Source organism: Thermobia domestica, chromosome 16 (genome assembly GCF_964235325.1).
Source record: "Thermobia domestica chromosome 16, izTheDome1.hap1.1, whole genome shotgun sequence".
Taxonomy (NCBI): domain Eukaryota; kingdom Metazoa; phylum Arthropoda; class Insecta; order Zygentoma; family Lepismatidae; genus Thermobia; species Thermobia domestica.
Genome location: NC_137469.1, coordinates 162,335,266 through 162,353,618, shown reverse-complemented (window position 1 = coordinate 162,353,618; position 18,353 = coordinate 162,335,266). Strand labels below are relative to the sequence as shown.

The 18,353-nt window shown below is 37.6% G+C and overlaps 1 protein-coding gene across 5 annotated transcripts in view; it reads right to left on the bottom strand.

The window, feature by feature from the left end:
* LOC145673498 (uncharacterized) overlaps window positions 1-18,353 on the bottom strand; it is a 154,541-nt gene that overhangs the window by 55,120 nt on the left and 81,068 nt on the right. For all 5 annotated transcript variants that reach the window (XM_081743268.1, XM_081743263.1, XM_081743266.1 and 2 more), the window contains 2 exons: window positions 13,135-13,287; window positions 3,443-3,532 (listed from right to left, as the gene is read on the bottom strand). In XM_081743268.1, coding sequence (XP_081599394.1) covers window positions 3,443-3,532; window positions 13,135-13,287 — 243 coding nt within the window. The remainder of the gene's footprint in view (window positions 1-3,442; window positions 3,533-13,134; window positions 13,288-18,353) is intronic.

Here is an 18,353-nt window from a genome sequence, read left to right as displayed (position 1 = left end):
CAATTCAGATTTCCTCTGCTCACAGCGTCATCAATGACTGTACTGCAAACGTAAATGTTAGATTTTGTTCACGGAATTATCACTTACAAAAATGAACTAATTTGTCACATACGATAAATGAAGAAAACAACATAATTTCTCACACTAAATTCTCTGTAGGTAGGAATTCACGAGTGATAAATTGTACGACCATACCGCGCGAATCGAATCCGAGTCTCAAGTTTACCCTGCCTGTACGTTAACCACTATACTACTAAACCACCAACTGACCAGCTACATATTTTTAACTTTTTGAGTTTGGTGCTGAGCTATCCAGTCAGATTACCTAAACGTGAAAATAATCTTATATAAATCTTGGTGACTGAAGTCTGGAAGCTGGCGTCGACCAACACTTTTACGTTCAGCGATCTAAAAATTATTTGGTTTGGAGTCCTACTTAGAACTCATACTGCATACACTTTCCAAGACCACATTAAAGAAATATCATGCAATCTATCGGATAAAGCAGATAATCATGACTTTCGTGCAAGAATCTAACTGAAGAATACTTTGTCAAATTGACAAAAGACGATTTGTAGAAATCCTACAAGCTGACTTGGTGTTATTGCTTATTCCAGTGATGTATACATTCCACATTTCATGACACAGTGATAAGCTGAACGAATAAATAAGGTAAAAGACAATAATAATGTAATAATAACATTATCAAGTATTAACATAAACACCAAGTTGAAACATCAAAAATGTATAAAGGTAACCAAGAAAGTTCTGTCGCTTTTTTACCCACCACTTTCGAACATCGATATATCATCTAAGACGTACCTGAAAGTAGTACCCATCAACATCGACGAACTTCTGCCAATGTTCTGGCAGAACCTGGTATGTCGTGAAGCGAAGAAGGTGTAAAGTGCATTTTACACTTCTACTAGGGATTTGACCTGGCGTCCTCTAAGGTGATTGTGCAAGGAATATAACAGTTCATAATCGGACGGTGCAATGTCCGGGGAGTATGGCGGATGCAATACTGTTTCTCATCCAAGGCGTAGAATGGTATTTCGGGTCATCCTAGCTACATGGGGCTTAGCGTTCTCCTGTAACAGGAGGACCTCTTTGCGATGCAGAAATGCTAGCTTCAGAGTTTTTAATTTTTCTTGAACACGGCTCAACTGCCGACAGAACACAGTTGTATTGATGCTCTGACCAGCTGGCAGCAATTCCCAATGCACGATGCCGCAAGCAGTCCAAACACACAGCAGGACCTTCTGGTGCAGTGTTGATTTCGGCTGTTTTGGAACCGGTTCATGGGATGCTAACCGACGATGACGGCGCCGTGGAACTTTGTACAGGACCCACTTCTCATCACATGTCAACACCCTGTCCAGAAATGGCTCCTTCAGACGAGACAGCAAAGAAATACAGGTATCTGCTCGCGTTACCCGGAGCCAAATCATGTGGGACCCATCGACCCAACTTGTAGTGATTCCCGCGTTGATGGAGGTGCTGCTGAATGGTTTCTCCCCTCACACTGAATTGTAATCTCAGTTCCTCACATCTCTGGCCACTGATCGCCTCAATTGCTGTATGAAGATCTTTATTTCGTACATGTGCTGGTCTTCTGGCATGTGTTGCGTGTTCGAGTGTTGTGTCACCGTCCTTAAACTTGTTAAACTACCACTGCAATGTCCGCGTATTCACGACACCCTCACCAAAGGCCTGGCATATTTTCCGCCCCGATGCAACTGCGTTTGACCCCAGTTTGAACTCGTATAGCATACACGCCCTCATGACGTTCTGTGGAGGTCGCCATGTTCACTCTGTCCGTACGAAAATTCACGGTGTAACTGAACTGCCACAACCAGGTAATATGTTGGATATACCCACACCAATAACTGACCTTCACCTTATCTCTATTCGCATTCAACTCACGGTCTAAGAGCCAATGGAACACAGACCTCCACAAAAAGCTACAGAACTTTCTTGGTTACCTTTAAAATAATGTTTAAATTAAACAAAATACACTATCACTGAATAGTGTGTAAACGGATTTAAATACAAAAAAAGTCTGCTTCAAAGACGAACGCTCTACTAGTTAACATAGTAATAGGGGGAGTTTTCTATGTTAGTTATTCCTATTAGTATTCAAAGAAAACTGGACCGCCCTTATGAAATAATTATCCCAATGTTGTCTGGTTAGTTGAAAACCTATGAATATAAAACCATAAAAACCAAAGGCCATTGGTGTCGCCCTGCTCCCATAAGGGGCAAAACCGGAGTTCGATTCCTCGCCAAACCACTGACTAGTTTTTTTAACAGAGAAATCCATTTAAACAAGATAATTACACTTACATCTCAAAAAAGTTATGTTTTCCTTCCTTGTTCTCTAATTTTCTCTACTGTTTACGAAACGATAACCATGAATACGAGATCGATATGAAGTTGTTTGAAATGAAATGAAATTTTTGAGTTTTACGTCCCACGGTTATGCCAGTTAGGCTAAAGGAGACGGTGTTGATGAGAGATGAATGAAATGGTGGAATGAAGAAAGTGGGAGGAAACGGGAGAACCCCGAGAAAACCCACGCACACGGTGTTTGTCCACCACAAAGTTCACTTGGCGAGAGCATGAAGTTGTTTGAATAACAAAAGGAGAGCACTATGGCTCAGTAGTTGAACGTTCACCTCTGATATAAGGGGTCCCTTGTTTGATCCCTGGCCACGCGGGTTTGAGGCCGACAACCTTGAGTCTGTGGGTTTTCTCGGAGTTCTCTCGTTACCTCCCATATTCAAATCGAACCAATTACTTGAAAGTCATTCTCTTTCATTATCATTTGTCTCTTTTAGCCTGCAGAGCATAACGAGGCATAAAAGTAGCAATTTCATTTCATCTCATTTTCGAATAACACGAACTTTGGAGACATAAACGAAATTTAAAAAATGAACAGAATTTATGCTGTCAGCCTTTAAAAAATATAAACAGAAAAATATATGTTGACAATCAAACTCAAAATTCTATTTCAACAGGGCAGAATTACAAGCTACAAACTGTAAACATGCCACACAATGAATAATGATTATGAAAGGTATCAGTAACAAATGCAATTATACACTGAAACTTAAAAACTGAATCGCCTATCGTAAAAATTATAATATTTTTAAAAAGATACATAAATAAATAAATAAAACTTCAGAAAAAAACAAATGCTACATCTTAAACATATTAGTAACATTAAACGAAAACTACAAGCTAGTTGCAAGATTCAAATACTACACAAAAGTTAAACGAACTCATTCCAATTGTCTCGAAATAACAAATGCAACACACATCAAAGCGCACACCACTTGCCTGTTAATTTCGCTAATTAATGTAAGCTATCACGTTCAATAATAAACAGGCATTACTCTTGCAAAATACCATTACCTAAATAAGAAAATCACACAAATACCTGTCCATTAAGATCATTTAACCGTTTCTGAGCTTCTCCTTTCTGATTTTCCAGTTGCTTTAACGTAGCTGCTAGTGTGTCCAATTCACTCTAGAAATTAAAGAAAAACTTTAAAACTATTTAATACACAATTATCTTTTTAAATAAAAAAAAATATTAAGAGTATATTGGAACATTTGTAGCACACTAGAGAAAATGTAACACGAAAAGAACATTTCTTTGTACAGTCCGCAGCAAAAAACCTGCAACACGAGCACGTAAGTTTATTGTGAAACTACGCCTAACAGCTCAGGGAATTAACATAACGTCTAATTACGCCAGGAGAAACCTCGGTGTCCTCCCCTACACACTTATTTTGGAGCAAAAGACTTTGCCGTTTCACAATACACTTAAAATGCTCATGTTGCAGTTTTTTTTTTTTCGGACTGTACAAAACTTTTTAATTTAGTTTAGCAGTCAATTATCTTTTTACTACTATGTTCTGTAAGTATAATACTGCGTTAATGGATACAAGACGAAAAGTAAAATATGATTTTTTTCAGTTTGTATAATTTTTTGCGAGTTAATTTCATTTATAGGTTTCTGGAAACATTTCTCTTTTTTAAATAGTATTATGAGTACATTTGTCATATTACAATCAAACATGCTAACCTTGCTACATTCGTATGACGACTAACGCTATTCAAGTGGTCAGTATTTCAGACAGAAGAGTGGAAAACCTTTCTCATTCACTATTTTCAAAACCATAAAGATTTTTTTGGAAGTAGAAGTTACACTTTGAGCTAAAAATAAAATAATTTTATGTGCAGGAAAAGAAATCAGCCTTTACAATGCTGAGCAAGATGTGTTTTTATACTGAATGTGGTTTTCCGGTACGAAGCAAAGTTATCAGTTTACGGAAAGATACGATTACAGGAGAGTTAAATTTTGCTTGCCAGATAAAAATTAATTGCAAATACTGGACTATAATTTTGCTACATGAAAATGTGAAGGATTAACCCTGCTGCTCTGTTCGGGTCTATATGACCCGAAATATATATTTTTTTAATGGAGAAATCAGTGTATATATATATATATATATATATATATATATATATATATTCGTGGTGTGGTTCAGATTTGTGACTTTTGTTTTATTCAATCTAAATTATGATTTCTGAAAATCACACCGTTATTATTAACGGTTTTCGGAATGTTCCTACATATAATTAATGTACTGTTCGCGTCAATATGTTTTTCTGTGTTGTATAGGCGAGTTCTGAAGTGGTGTCTTATATTTCTCGCAAAATATGGGCCTCTACTTTCGTGGTGTGTGGGAAAAGTGAGTGGCAGTTCTTCCTAAGCTATATTATCCTGATAGAAACGTCACTGTTGATGAACAATTGGTAGGATTTAGAGGGCGTTGCCCTTTCAACCAATATCTATCCAGTATACCAGCAAAATACGATATAAAAATCTGGACTGTATGTGATAGCAAAATATCTTACGTACTCAAGCAACAGGTATATACACGTAAAGAACATGGTGCACAGCCTGAGAGATACCAAGTTATGCGTGTTGTAGATGACTTGGTTTCCAAACTAGAGGGCCATAATGTTACATGTGGTAATTTTTTCATCTCGTTCACTTTAGGACAGCTTCTTGGAAAGAAAATAACTATGCTTGGAACTATAAGGAGAAACAAACCTGAACTTCCGAAGATTTTGTCAAACAAAGAAGTGTATTCCTCATAGTTTTATTTTGTAAACAATACAATCATTGTAACTTATATCCCTAACAAAGGAAGTATCAATGAGCTCATATCGAAACCTACCATAGAATTTCACTCATAGGAAGGAAGTCCCACAGAAAAACCACACACAAAAAAGCAGCTGCGTTTTTGAAGTGGAATTAACCAAAATGGCAGATTGAAATGTCGCGTATCCATGTCGATAATTGCACAATACGTTTAGTACCACCCCTTGTAAACTGCCTGTTAATAATAAAAAGTCAATAACAACAATGTGGGTTCATACTATACCTAAGGGGAAGTCGTACGGTAAGGTGAACCTTGACGGCAGCCATCTTGAATGCAGGCCAAGTTTTGTAAATAGGAATAGGGCAATATGATACATGATTTTGGGCTAGAATTTAAGCAGAAAAACAATGGTAGCAATAGTTTTAAGATACGTGCATTTGGTAAAAAGTTACAAGCATATTTATCGTGTATGTTTCCATGTGCACAACTCCCGAATGAAGCAGCTGTACAACAATTTGTAAAATACAAAAAAATATAGGAAACACCCTCTATATTTTCCCAATTTATAATGTATTGAAATGTATTGTGGAACTATCGAGTAGGGGTTACATTTCAATAGCGACAACTTATTTTTGGACAGCTGCTTCATTCGGGAGTTGTACACATGGAAACATACACAATAAATATGCCTGTAACTTTTTACCAAATGCACTTATCTTAAAACTATTGCTACCATTGTTTTTCTGCTTAAATTCTAGCCCAAAATCATGTATCATATTGCCCTATTCCTATTTACAAAACTTGACCTGCATTCAAGATGGCTGCCGTCAAGGTTCACCTTACCGTACGACTTCCCCTTAGGTATAGTATGTACCCACATTGTTGTTATTGACTTTTTATTATTAACAGGCAGTTTACAAGGGGTGGTACTGAACGTATTGTGCAATTGTCCACATGGATACGCGACATCTCAATCTGCCATTTTGGTTAATTCCACTTCAAAAACGCAGCTGCTTTTTTTTTGGGGGGGGGGGGGGCTTCCTTATTCTGAGTGAAATTTTACGGTAGGTTTCGATATGAGCTCATTGATACTTCCCTTGTACGAAAAATAAAAACGTTCTGCTCATTAGTATTCTTCACACAGAAAATGAAATCAGCAACCGAGTTGACAAGAAACCAAACATAATATTGGGTTGGAGCTGTAGGTACGTTAGATCAACTTGTGAGCATCTACACATGCAAACGCAAAACCAACAGCCGACCCATGATATTGTTGTATAATATGATCGATGTATCAGATTACAATGGATCTATTTTGTAGACTTCAATCAATCCAAGCTGGCAACAAACAAAACTCTTCACAAGAAGATTGTATTTGGAAGAACTTGGAAAATCTACTTTATCTGAGATACAATCTAGACAATATATGCTGAGAAGTGACGAGTCTCGAAGGATTGTAACCAGAGTACAAGGAAGTGGTGAATCACAAACTAAAGTGATAACACCTGTAACAGGCATTCCTAGCAAGCCTGCAAGGTGAAAATACTGTCCGTCATCTAACAAGACAAATTTGGTTTGCTTTATTTGCAAGAAACAGGTCTGTAAATCTCATACTATCTGTTACTGTCCGCCCTGTAAATAAAGAGGTGTGGTCGCGTCTAACGCTTACCATATTGTTTTATGCAAGCTTGTCAATAGTAACGCTTACCAAATTTACCAACAAATATTACGTGTCAATGTGTTATATTATCTTTACTTGTTCCAAGTTAAAATACAGTAAACCATTATTAAATATCCAGTATTTGTGTCTAAATCCAAATTTCCTACATTTTGGTTTCAAGAGAATGTATATATGATAATGACAACACGTGTTGCGGTTGCCGATCATTTTTTGTTTTTAATGTGTCATGTGGACCTTTCTCTTCCGTCAGCAGTAACCAGTTCACCTGTGAGTGTCGAGGTGTGAAAGTGGTGCGGTAAAATGGGCGACCTGACAGACTTCCAAAGAGGCATGATCGTTGGTGCCCGTCTGGTTGGAGCTTCAGGGGCAACCGTGGCGAACATTGTGGAGGTATCGAAAGGCACTGTATCCAATGTCACGAAGGCGCACACAATTCATGGACAAACGACGGCTGCAAAGCACAACAGTGGTCGAAAGACAATCCTGTTAGATAGGGACCGGAGGGAATTAAAACGGATTGTAGCAGCTAAAAAGAAGACCACTGCAATGAAAATTACGTCTGAACTCAATTCCGGCCTACAGAACCCGCTTTCATCGAAAACAGTGCGACGAGAACTTCATAAAATGAAAATTCATGTCAGGACCGCTACCGCCAAATCCCTGGTCACAGCAGTAAATGCGAAGAGGCGTATCCAGTGGTGCAAGGACCACAAGGCGTGGACTCATGAGCAGTGGAAACACGTAATGTGGTCCAATAAATCGATTTTCACCTTGTTTCCAACAACCGGTTGTGTTTACGTATGGAGAACGCAGTCGCAGGCCTATGATAGAGACTGTCTGCTCCCAACTGTAAAGCATAGGGGTGGTTCTGTTACAGTATGGGCAGTGATATTGTGGTTTTCTGCAGGTCCCATCAGGCCCTGCATGGAATGATGAATGCGACGGCGTATGAGGCCATTTTGGGGGACCAGGTTCTACCCATGGCCTAAATATTGTTCCCTGATTGTGATGGCATCTACCAAGATGATTTGGCACCCTGTCACGCTGCAAAAACGGTGAAATCATGGTTTGAGGAGCATGACCAGGAGCTATCACACCTCCCCTGGGTCCCACAATCACCAGATCTGAACATCATTGAGCCATTGTAGTCTGAGTTGGAAAGGCGTGTTCGGTCTCATTATCTTCCACCAGCATCCCTTAAGGAACTGGAACATGTTTTGGAGAAACAATGATACAAAATTCCACACACCACGATTCAGGAGCTGTATACGTCCATTCCACGTCGGATCCAAGCTGTTTTGGACGCAAAAGGAGGCCCCACACCATACTAGGTATGATTTTCACATTTTTGTAAACGTTTTAGATTTTTTTGTCCAATCCCTGTATATTTTAAAGTGAGATCAGAACTACTTGTTTCCCCACCGGGAATCGAACCCGGAACCCCTTGATTACAAGGCAACGAGTATAATCACTCATCTACCGGGGAAAATACTTTCCTAGCAACTACACTCTTAAATAAACTAGTAATTGTTTGAAAATGGCCCTTTTCCAATACAATTTAAGTATGGATCATATTAACCCGAACAGTATATGTGTGTGTAACAGTATATGGAACACAGCAGTAGGGCTAAGCATTGATAAATGAAGATATATAGATGACTTTGTATATATATTTTTTTAATATTCAGAATGAAAAAAAAATATTCTGACAGGCCTGAATATAGTTTTAAAGAGTCTAATTTATTTACAAACTAGCTGTAAGCACTCGTCGTTGCCGAACCGCAATTCAGAACATCGATTAAAAGAAGAGAGAAATGTTTTTACTCAATTCCCCAGTATATTATCCTGTTGTTATGCATGCTTACACAATCATGACGTAGTGGGGGTTGCATGCAGTCAAGGCGTTCTTAGAAATCATCAAAAACGTGCATACGTTTTCACATACATTTTCGCCTTCTTAATTCGACTTCTCTGAACCGAAAATCGAAAAAAAAAGGTTCGTACAGAATTAGATCTGGTGAAGATCCATCTGTGTACCATGTTTAGTGGCTCTATGCACTCCGTTTTATACGAAAATCTTATTTATATATGTATATACACACTGCCGGTCAAAAGTTTTCGGACAGGCGCTTCAACTTACATTTTTATGATCTAATCAATATATTTTCGATAGGGAAAGGCACCAATTCAAAATATTTTGTTTGTGTAAATCTCTATAATGTCTCAGGAGGATAATACACATTTTTCGTTTCTGTAACATGTTTACAGGTAGTAAAAAAAATATATTGAATTATTGTAAAGTCGGCGATTATTTTAATTAAAAATAACGTGATCACGATCATGAAAGAACTTTGCCTGGTCGAAGTACGGTTAAACGTTAGCAGTTAATTCCTTTTTAGAGTTACCCCTGGAATATAATTCCTTAGTATATAGGTCTTATCAGACATAAATAATGTCAGGAGTTTATATTATTAGTGAACAATATTATAAGATACAGTACAGTGACATTTTGAACAGTGTTTGTGTGGATGTTTTTGCCTCTGCTGAGGGTTTGTTGCCGTTATTGTTAGAAATCATGCACAGAGCTAGAATATTAAGTGAAGAGGTAGACGTTGGTAGGATTACGCGTCATAATGTGGGCTTTTCTATTCGTCAAATACCTTTCAAACTGAAATAGACTCCATCTACTTTTGGTGGTTCCATTAAGCATTTTCAGCGAAGACGAACGAACATGGACAAAAATCAAACTGGAAGGTCTCGTATTACGTTACATACGAAAAATCGTATTATTGTATTATTTGGCAAAAGAAATTTGAAACTTACTGCAGCGTAACTCCGATCAGAATTTAATCGTAGTCATCCTACAAACATTTCAGTTATTACTGTGAATCGACATTTGAGAGTAGCATTGCAGGTTCAGTGGAAACAAGTAACAAGAGGCTCCAATGGACCCAGAAGAACAAAACATGGATAACAAACAGTAGAAACGAGTATTATGGACTGATGAGTCAAAATTTCATGTTTTTGGATAACGACATCGAGTTTATATTCGAAGATCTGTTACAGAAAAGATGCGTCCTAACTGTGTAACCCCAATTATTAAAAATGGAGGTGGTTCTGTGATACTTTCGAGATGTTTCGGTAATTCTGGAATTGGTTGGATTCACAGAATACAAGGAAATCTGGACAAAAATGGTTATCACTCCATTTTAAGCAGCTATACTATTCCCGCAGAATTTGATTTGCTTGGTCACAGAATCATTTTTCTGCAAAATACTAATCCGAAGGACACGTCCAAACTTTGTTCTAATTATTTTATGAAGAAACAAGCCAAAGAAGATATTTGTATCATGGAATGGCCTCCCCAGTCTCCAGATCCTAACCCCGTTGAACTTCTCTGGTAAGAGCTGGGCAGAAGTGTACGAAAAGACTGTCCAACATCTGCTGATGATGTGTTTGATATTCTGCAAAACGCCTGGAATAATAATTCAGATGAAAATCTTTAAAAGCTTGTAAGCCACATGCCCCGATTGGTGAAACGAGTGAAAGCGACGAAGGGCTTGACGAGAACATTTAAAGAATTTGCCAATTGTCTTTGTTGGATAACGTTATTATGCTATTCTACGTTAAAACTATCACTGTGTTCCTAAACTACCAACTATCTTGTCCAAAATTACACCGTATTACAAGCCTAACTTAATATTTCCGTTTTTTGTTCTGAGTTGGTATATATATATATATAAACACAAAATACTTTTTAGTCACACATTCTAAGACAATGATGGCCAGATGCCGGCAAGCAAGTCTGTTTCATTCGGTCCCCAATTTTTCCAAAGAAAACACCACACGTAACATGAAGAGTAACTATTCATCACAATATACCAGACTCAAGAATTTAATTTTAACAGTAAATTTGTTTTTTGTTTATCTTTTTGGTCACCAAGCCCATTCTGCAGATAAGGCTGTTCGTACCGAGTTAATTTTTAGAAAACTGTAGATTTCATATAACTACTCTCAAATGCTCGCAACTCAGAGCCTAAGTGCCTGGACACATGAAACAAGAAGCAGGATACGCAGAACAGAACAAACGTTTAGAAAAGGTAATTAAATATTTTCGGGGGAAAAAACGTCCCCCAAGTATGGACCGCAGTGCATTCTCAATTCGCCATCATCGCTCTATGAAATTTTATTAATATCAGGAAATATGAACAGTGTTTTCCACTCCATCTCAGATAATATTGAAAGATTCTGTAAATTTTTAATGACTATGACATATATATATATAGTGTGTTAGTGAACTATACCGACAAGGAAAGTGCATAGTTTCAGAGCTACAGCTGTCCAAAATCGAAGGAAATATATATATATATATATATATATATATATATATATATATATATATATATATATATATATATATATATATATATATATATATATATATAAAATAAATAAAATTTCAAGAGGCCTTAGTTCGAATTCGAGAAACTGTGGATGGTGTTCCTTGTCAGCGTGAAGGAAGTCACGCACGCGCAATCCAAAAATGCGTATTCCATTAATGTTCAATGGGTGTACAGAGTATTCCCTGCAGGGTGAAATTCCCAGACATGCCATCAACCGAATTTTGAGATATCGTAGTTACGCCTCGAAAAACCGCTGTAAGAACCACAACCTTTCAGAAGCAAAAAACATTCCAAACTTCAAATTTTGCCAAATATACACGGAAACACTTGAAAAATATAATAAAATTGGTTCTGCGTATATTATACACTGGATATTCTTGTACCTTGCTTCAACAATATTACATTGCTATTTTTCTGTTTAAGTAGCACATGTTGGTTATCTTTTACGCATTTAATTTCAATCTATTATTTTTCATTGTTGTGACGAAACAATTGAATATTCACTTATCACATTATATGGAATGCTGCCTGACAGCTTTGGGGTTTATTTGCACGGCATAACTCATTTTCGACAAAAACGTCACATAGCGGTTCCTCGAGGCGACGCGACGACATGCTCTGACTTTATGATTGGTCTAAAGTAGGTAAACAATAAGCCTTGGCACCAATGAACACTTCCTTTGGCGGGATATCGGAAGTGTTAAGTACCGTCAGCAGCACGGTCTCTCGTATTCGGGAAAACGCATGCTGCGATGTTTTCTTCCACGCTTATTAGTGATGAAAACGTGAAATATACGGTGACGAAATACATCGCAGCACACGTTATTCCGAACAGAAAAATACATGGAGCTGTCGGTTTCTAACACTTCTGACTTCCCTTCGAAGCATTGGGTGTCCACTGTTGTTAAGGCTAACTTCCTGCCTACTTTGGACCCTCCTTGAAATCATGGTATATCTGAAAATTCTATTGAGAGCATATCTGAGAATTACACCCTGTACCTATTGAAAATGGATGAAATATACACTTTTGGATTGTGTATGCGTGACTTCCTTTATGCTGATAACGACAACCATCCACAGCTTCTGGAATTCGCACCAGAGCCTCTGGAAATTTGATTTTTTCGCAATTTTGGACAGCCCTGCACTTTTCGCTATAGGTCCATATAAACTTTCTCCCTTATTTTGATGTGAGGAATCGCCTACAGTTTGTCGGTATAGTTCGTTAACCCTGTACATACTTCACGAAGGTTCTCTTTCTAATTTGCGTTTAACTGATCTATTTTACGCACGAATGATATACTTCTGAGACAACGTGAGATTCGAACATCAGCCACCACTAGAATTCGAATCAAGAGTCTCCCGCGTTAAAGATAAGAATAATAACTAGTCCTCCCCGCTGGTCTAATGACTAGCGCGTGTGCTTTTGGTATACGTGGTGCAGGGCTCGATTCCCGGCGGGAAAGTACAATAAATTTAATTTCGCAATCCTTCACTTTCATCAATGACCCTCTCCTTTATCCTAAAGTGCATAGCCGCGGAGCATTTAAGCAAAACAATTAACTTCATTTTTCTAGAACGGTAACTATGGTGCACTTTCAGAAGATTACATGTCATGTATTGTATAGTTAATGAAATTGATGTTCAACTAAAACAACATACATACTTATACAACATCCATCTCCCCCCCCTCCCCCCCTGCAAGCTAACGCACAGCACTTCCCACAGTAACTTATCGGCGTATTCGCGCGTGCAACTGCCTACAGATCTAATTCGTTACCACAAACCTAAAACGACCTTTTGTATTTCTGATCTATAATTTTTCATTTTCAAGTTACTCTAAATGTTACATATAATTAAATTATGAACTCACCTGTAAACTTTTTATTTCTCCTGTCTTTATTTTAATATCGGCTTCTTTTTGTGCTATATCAGTTTCAAGTTGGTGCTTTTCTTTAGCTAGTTCTTCGATTTCTTTACTAATCATATCCAACTCAGGATTTGAGTAAGGTGCACTACTGTTGTCCTGTAAAAGAATGAATTAATATAATTAATTTTATGTATAAAATATGAACAGAAACAAGTTAAACAAATACTTAAGAAAAGTGTTGAACACATTTTTAGATTATATATATATCTTGTCAATATTTTAAAAATATATCCAACGCTCGTTTCATTGCTGACTCACCAGTTTCGTCATGAGTAGTAGTCTAAATTTTTTAGTTGATTAAATGTTTATATTTTCGTTCTTCGTTCTAACTAAAGCCTTTTTTTCTAACTTAAGAAATATGTAAAATAAAGAAGGGGAAAAAGAAACTGATACATAAAAATATTACCAGTACGAGTTTGTGAACGATGTATAAACGCAAGCAGGTCATGGGGTCCCAAAGGGTGCCTCAATCGCTAAAACGGTTACATTAGTGGAGAGTTCGGTAGCACCGTAGTAAAGTGTATCAAGGTTAGTATCAATACGGGTACGTGAGGAACAGTCAATAGAAAGGTAGGACGCACTAAACTGATTGTATATAAAAGTCGTGTGATAAGTCTTGAAAACATCTTGAGAAAAAGTCCTTTGGGTTCTCTCCCAGATTGCTGCTCATCATTTTGGCAGAAGACCTCATGCCATCCCTGAATTTCTTGAACGACTAAAATTGGAAAAGTGGTCAAATACTGAAATTGGACGATCGGCCCAAATTCAAGAGTAGGAATGCGAGAACGAAGAGGGGGAGGCAGAGTAGCGAGACTGGTACACCAAGATCTCACTCTGCACTTGCATAGCGAATCGTACGCAAGTCTTACCTTCAAAATTCAGTACGAAATATTCTGCGACGTAGATACGTTAAATTGATTTATTGTATTTCTTCACAGTATCAGATTTACTTTAGTATAACATGAGAATTATATAAAATAATTTCTCTTATTTTAAATATAACTTTGTGTTTCATTATTTTATGGCAAAAACTGTAGTGATACACACTTGTAAACAGATAAATTATATAGTAAGTTCTAGAAAAAATGCACCGGATTCGTATGAAGTTACGGTCAAAAATTAAAGTTACATCATCATTTTTTTTTCGTAAAATTAAATAATTTATTACTGTCATACTATCATTATTGTTTAAATCAGTTTTAAAGAAATCAGAAGGTAGACAGGATTTTTAGATAATGGCCTCCGATACTCCATTGTGGACTGCGCAAGCTGAAGCACGCGTTTGTACTTATTCTGCTTCGTAACATTTTTCTTTTGGTATGCTGAAAGTAGAAGTCAAGTTTTCTTTTAACAGACATTGCGCGCCATTTTCTTATCGCATTTTATACATTCATGTCATATTTCAAGGTAATAAGAGTAATTTCCGAGATACACGAGTCCTACAAATTACGCACAGACATACGAGTGTAATTATAAGAGTTCTTACTCGGAGAGTGCGGACCGTAAAAGTGCAAAGACCATGTTTACTGCTTTGAAAGGCTAACTTTGAACCGAGAAATATTTTTGTTTCCCACGTCGAAGAGTTTTATGGGTCATCATTATAGGTGTTCTGCCCTTCCTGACAAGTCATTTCCCGCAACTGAGAAGCTTCTATCTACCACTATCTTCAGATAACTTTTTCGTTTTCATGTACGATTTTCTTGTTTTGATATTATCCATTGAATTTAACCTCCGTCCTCCCCCCTCCCTTTCCTACCACAATACGCTCTACCACGTCCTCATGATACAGTTCCTTCTTATCCAATTACCCAACCAGCTTCTCTTCCAGTTTTCAATTATATTTAAAATCGTTCTTTTCTCCTCCATCAATTCCAATATCACCTCATTAGTTTTCCATTAAACTCGCTACCTCTCTCCAATCTTCTCTACACTCACATTTCGAAAGCTTCCAGTCTTTTTTCATTGCTTTTGCGTAATGTCTATGTTTCTACAATACTCCCTCGAAATATTTTATGAACCTTTTTCTACACTCCTTATGCAAGGAACCACAAAATAGACTTTTTACATTTCACATTCGCACTTAATGTCATCACTAATTATACTACGGAGATTATGGGAGAGATTTAGTTTTTTTTTTTCCGTTACATATCATTGAAAAGATCTTGACAAAAAGAATACTTGGCAGAACTTCCACAACTGATCTCTCCTTTTATTTAAATCGCAAACAGTATATTAAAACTTTTAAATTCTCTTGAAGTATACATCTAATCTTACGATACGAACAGCTGTCATCTTATTTCCATTTTAAATACAAGGAAGATGACGATCTGGAAGTTATCAGTTTTTCTTTTCTCGTCAAGAACTTTGAACGATACATCGCTCACATTACTGTTATTAATGGTTTTCCTCGCATGCCAAATCTAGAGATGTTCCTAACGGAATTTTTGCCTGAAGTTGCCAGTGTTTCTTTATATTTTCCCAAGATTTTGAGGAAGCAACAGAAGCCTTTGTGCACCAGAGCAGGTCCATTTAGTTGGCGTTATGTTCCTCTTTACTGAGGTAGATTAGTGCATGTTAGTTCATATTTCTGGACTTAGTCTTCGGCGCTTAACCTGCAACAGATTTTCGAACACACTAATGTAGTTAACTGACCGCTGGGAATATCGGTTGTTATTACAAATATGATATACAAGATCCTGCAGTATGGATCGAATCTTTTGGAAGAAGATTATCATCATCATCAATATCTGAAAGACAGGGACACGACAGAAAAATAGAGAATAGTTAAAATTTTAAAGGCTCTCCCGCGAGAATCGAACCTGGGATCATATACGTCAAAGGCGCACGTGGTAGCCACTAGACTAGCGAAGACGACTCCAAATTTATGTTGTGTGTTTGTCATTTGTATCCCTACCGTAGACTATTTTAAAATAAACACTCGTGAGCAGAGCAGAAGCCAAAGGATGACGGTGAGCGGAGGGGTAGCACTTTTTTCTTTTTTAGACTGAAAATAATAGTTTTATATGACTTGACTACACTATAACATAGTTGAAGGACAGTCGAAGGAGGAGGTCGGACGATACCACCAGGGGTGCCCGCCCTTTCCCCCTATCGTCGTCACTGCGGTGAACGTCAAGTTTTTCCATCATTTACAATTTTCTACTCCGATCGTAAACTTACACCACACTCCGATCATAAACATTTCTTCTGAAATGTGTCAACATAGCGATCACTATGCTGAAGATCGGTAGCTTTCTACTCGGCCTCGCTTTCAAAATAATCACACATTCTATATATATAATTTACACATTCTATATACAATCTTTGGAATTTATTTGTGTACCACTTAACGCTTACTATTACTGCCCTCCATTATTAAAATACATATTCTTAAAATATCTTATATTCCGTCTAGTTTCAGTAATAAATTAAAATACAGACACATCCAGAAATTAAATTTCCCCACGCGTTTCATAGCTAGGAAACCGTATGGTGCACGAAGCGACTGCGTGCACAGGATCAAGTAAGGTCCTAGCATGGCGCATGCGCCAACGGAATTTCGCTAGTGCTCTCAGTAGCGTCGTAGCAGTGGCTGAAGATGGACGTTCATATTCCAGCTCCAGCTGTGCGTGAAGTGCGAACAATGATAAAGTTTCTGAATGCATAGGGCATAGCGCCGATTGAAATCCATCATCAGCTGTGCCAGGGCAATGGGTCTAACGTCATGAGAAAGCAGATAGTGAGTTGCTGGTGTAGACAATTTACAGTAGGACGTCAAAATGTGCATGAAGAGGAGTGCAGTGGGAGGCCAACCATCATCACAAACGACCTTGTTCGCTCCGAGCATTAACCATCTGTTCTTACATCTCAAGAGATTCCTGTCGGGACAGCATCAGCATTTTCACAATGACGGAGAGGCGGAGGAGGTTGTCAAACACTGGTTCCAATCTCAGGCGGCCGAGTTCTATGATAAAGGTATAGATAAGTTGGTCCCACAGTATGACAAATGTCTGAATTCCGGTGAATATGTTGAAAAATAGCTAAACACATCCTGTATCTGGTACGATGTTTCCATTCAATTGTGTTTTGTTTCTGTTCAAGGCCTTTGGGAACGTTACTTTCCGGATGCGCCTCGTAATAACGATGTTTGAACTCCACACACTACGGATACCTCTTGAGGAATGACTGTGGTAGGTTCCAGTGAGAAACGATAAGACTGAAGTTGCTACTGTGCATTCTAATTCCACCCGCTATGTCGGCTGCTCCTGTGTCTAATTTACTTTAAAAATAAATAAACAAATAAATGTATTGGAAGTGCTACATTGTTTACTTTCTAAATTTCCAAGATTCTTTATTGTATTTATTATTAATGAAGCATATTAAGCAGTTACACTTTGAGAAGACACATGCAGTTTTAAATTACTTTCTAACCGCTACTTTCTAAGTATTATTGCTAGATATTCACAATAGTGTCATTTCAAATCTTGCCAGGGAGGTAGGGAAGGTTGTCTATCGACATAAGAATTTAATAGTTATATATATATGTGTGTGTGTGTTTCTCAACCTCAGGGAGAGCAATTGCTTCCCTGCCCTCCACCATGACGCCCTTGGGAATTCAACGTCTGTCTATCGAACACAATAATTATGCATGCCGCCCGCATAATACTCTGCAACTGTTTTCCGAGTATTAGAAGAAATCATTAGAAATACCAAATTTATGTCATACTTGTCCTTTCAGTAACTGTCAACTTAAGCGGTGTACAACTCAATACGAAGCTTTTCTTTGTAAGTTTGCATTGCTTCTTTATTTGACTGTCTGATAAAGGAAGAGTACCACCGGTATAATTAACATTCTCAGAAGGATTATATAGTAACCAATTACAATAGAAAATATACATTGGGAATATAATAGATACCCTCAACGTCAGTAAATTCAGCACTTGTACTTTTTATAACGTTTTTTTTATCCTTTCAGCAACGGGTAATGATATTTGTATTGAACTTTACTCAAAGCGCTCATTACATCATCGCTCGCTGCTTTGTCTTGCTCTTGATCATAGATATACTAGTTTGAGATTGTAAACAAGGTTTTAAAACATGACTGCTTCACTGAAGAAAGAAAGAAAGAAAGAAAAGAAGGAAGGAGTAAACCTCGAACCCCG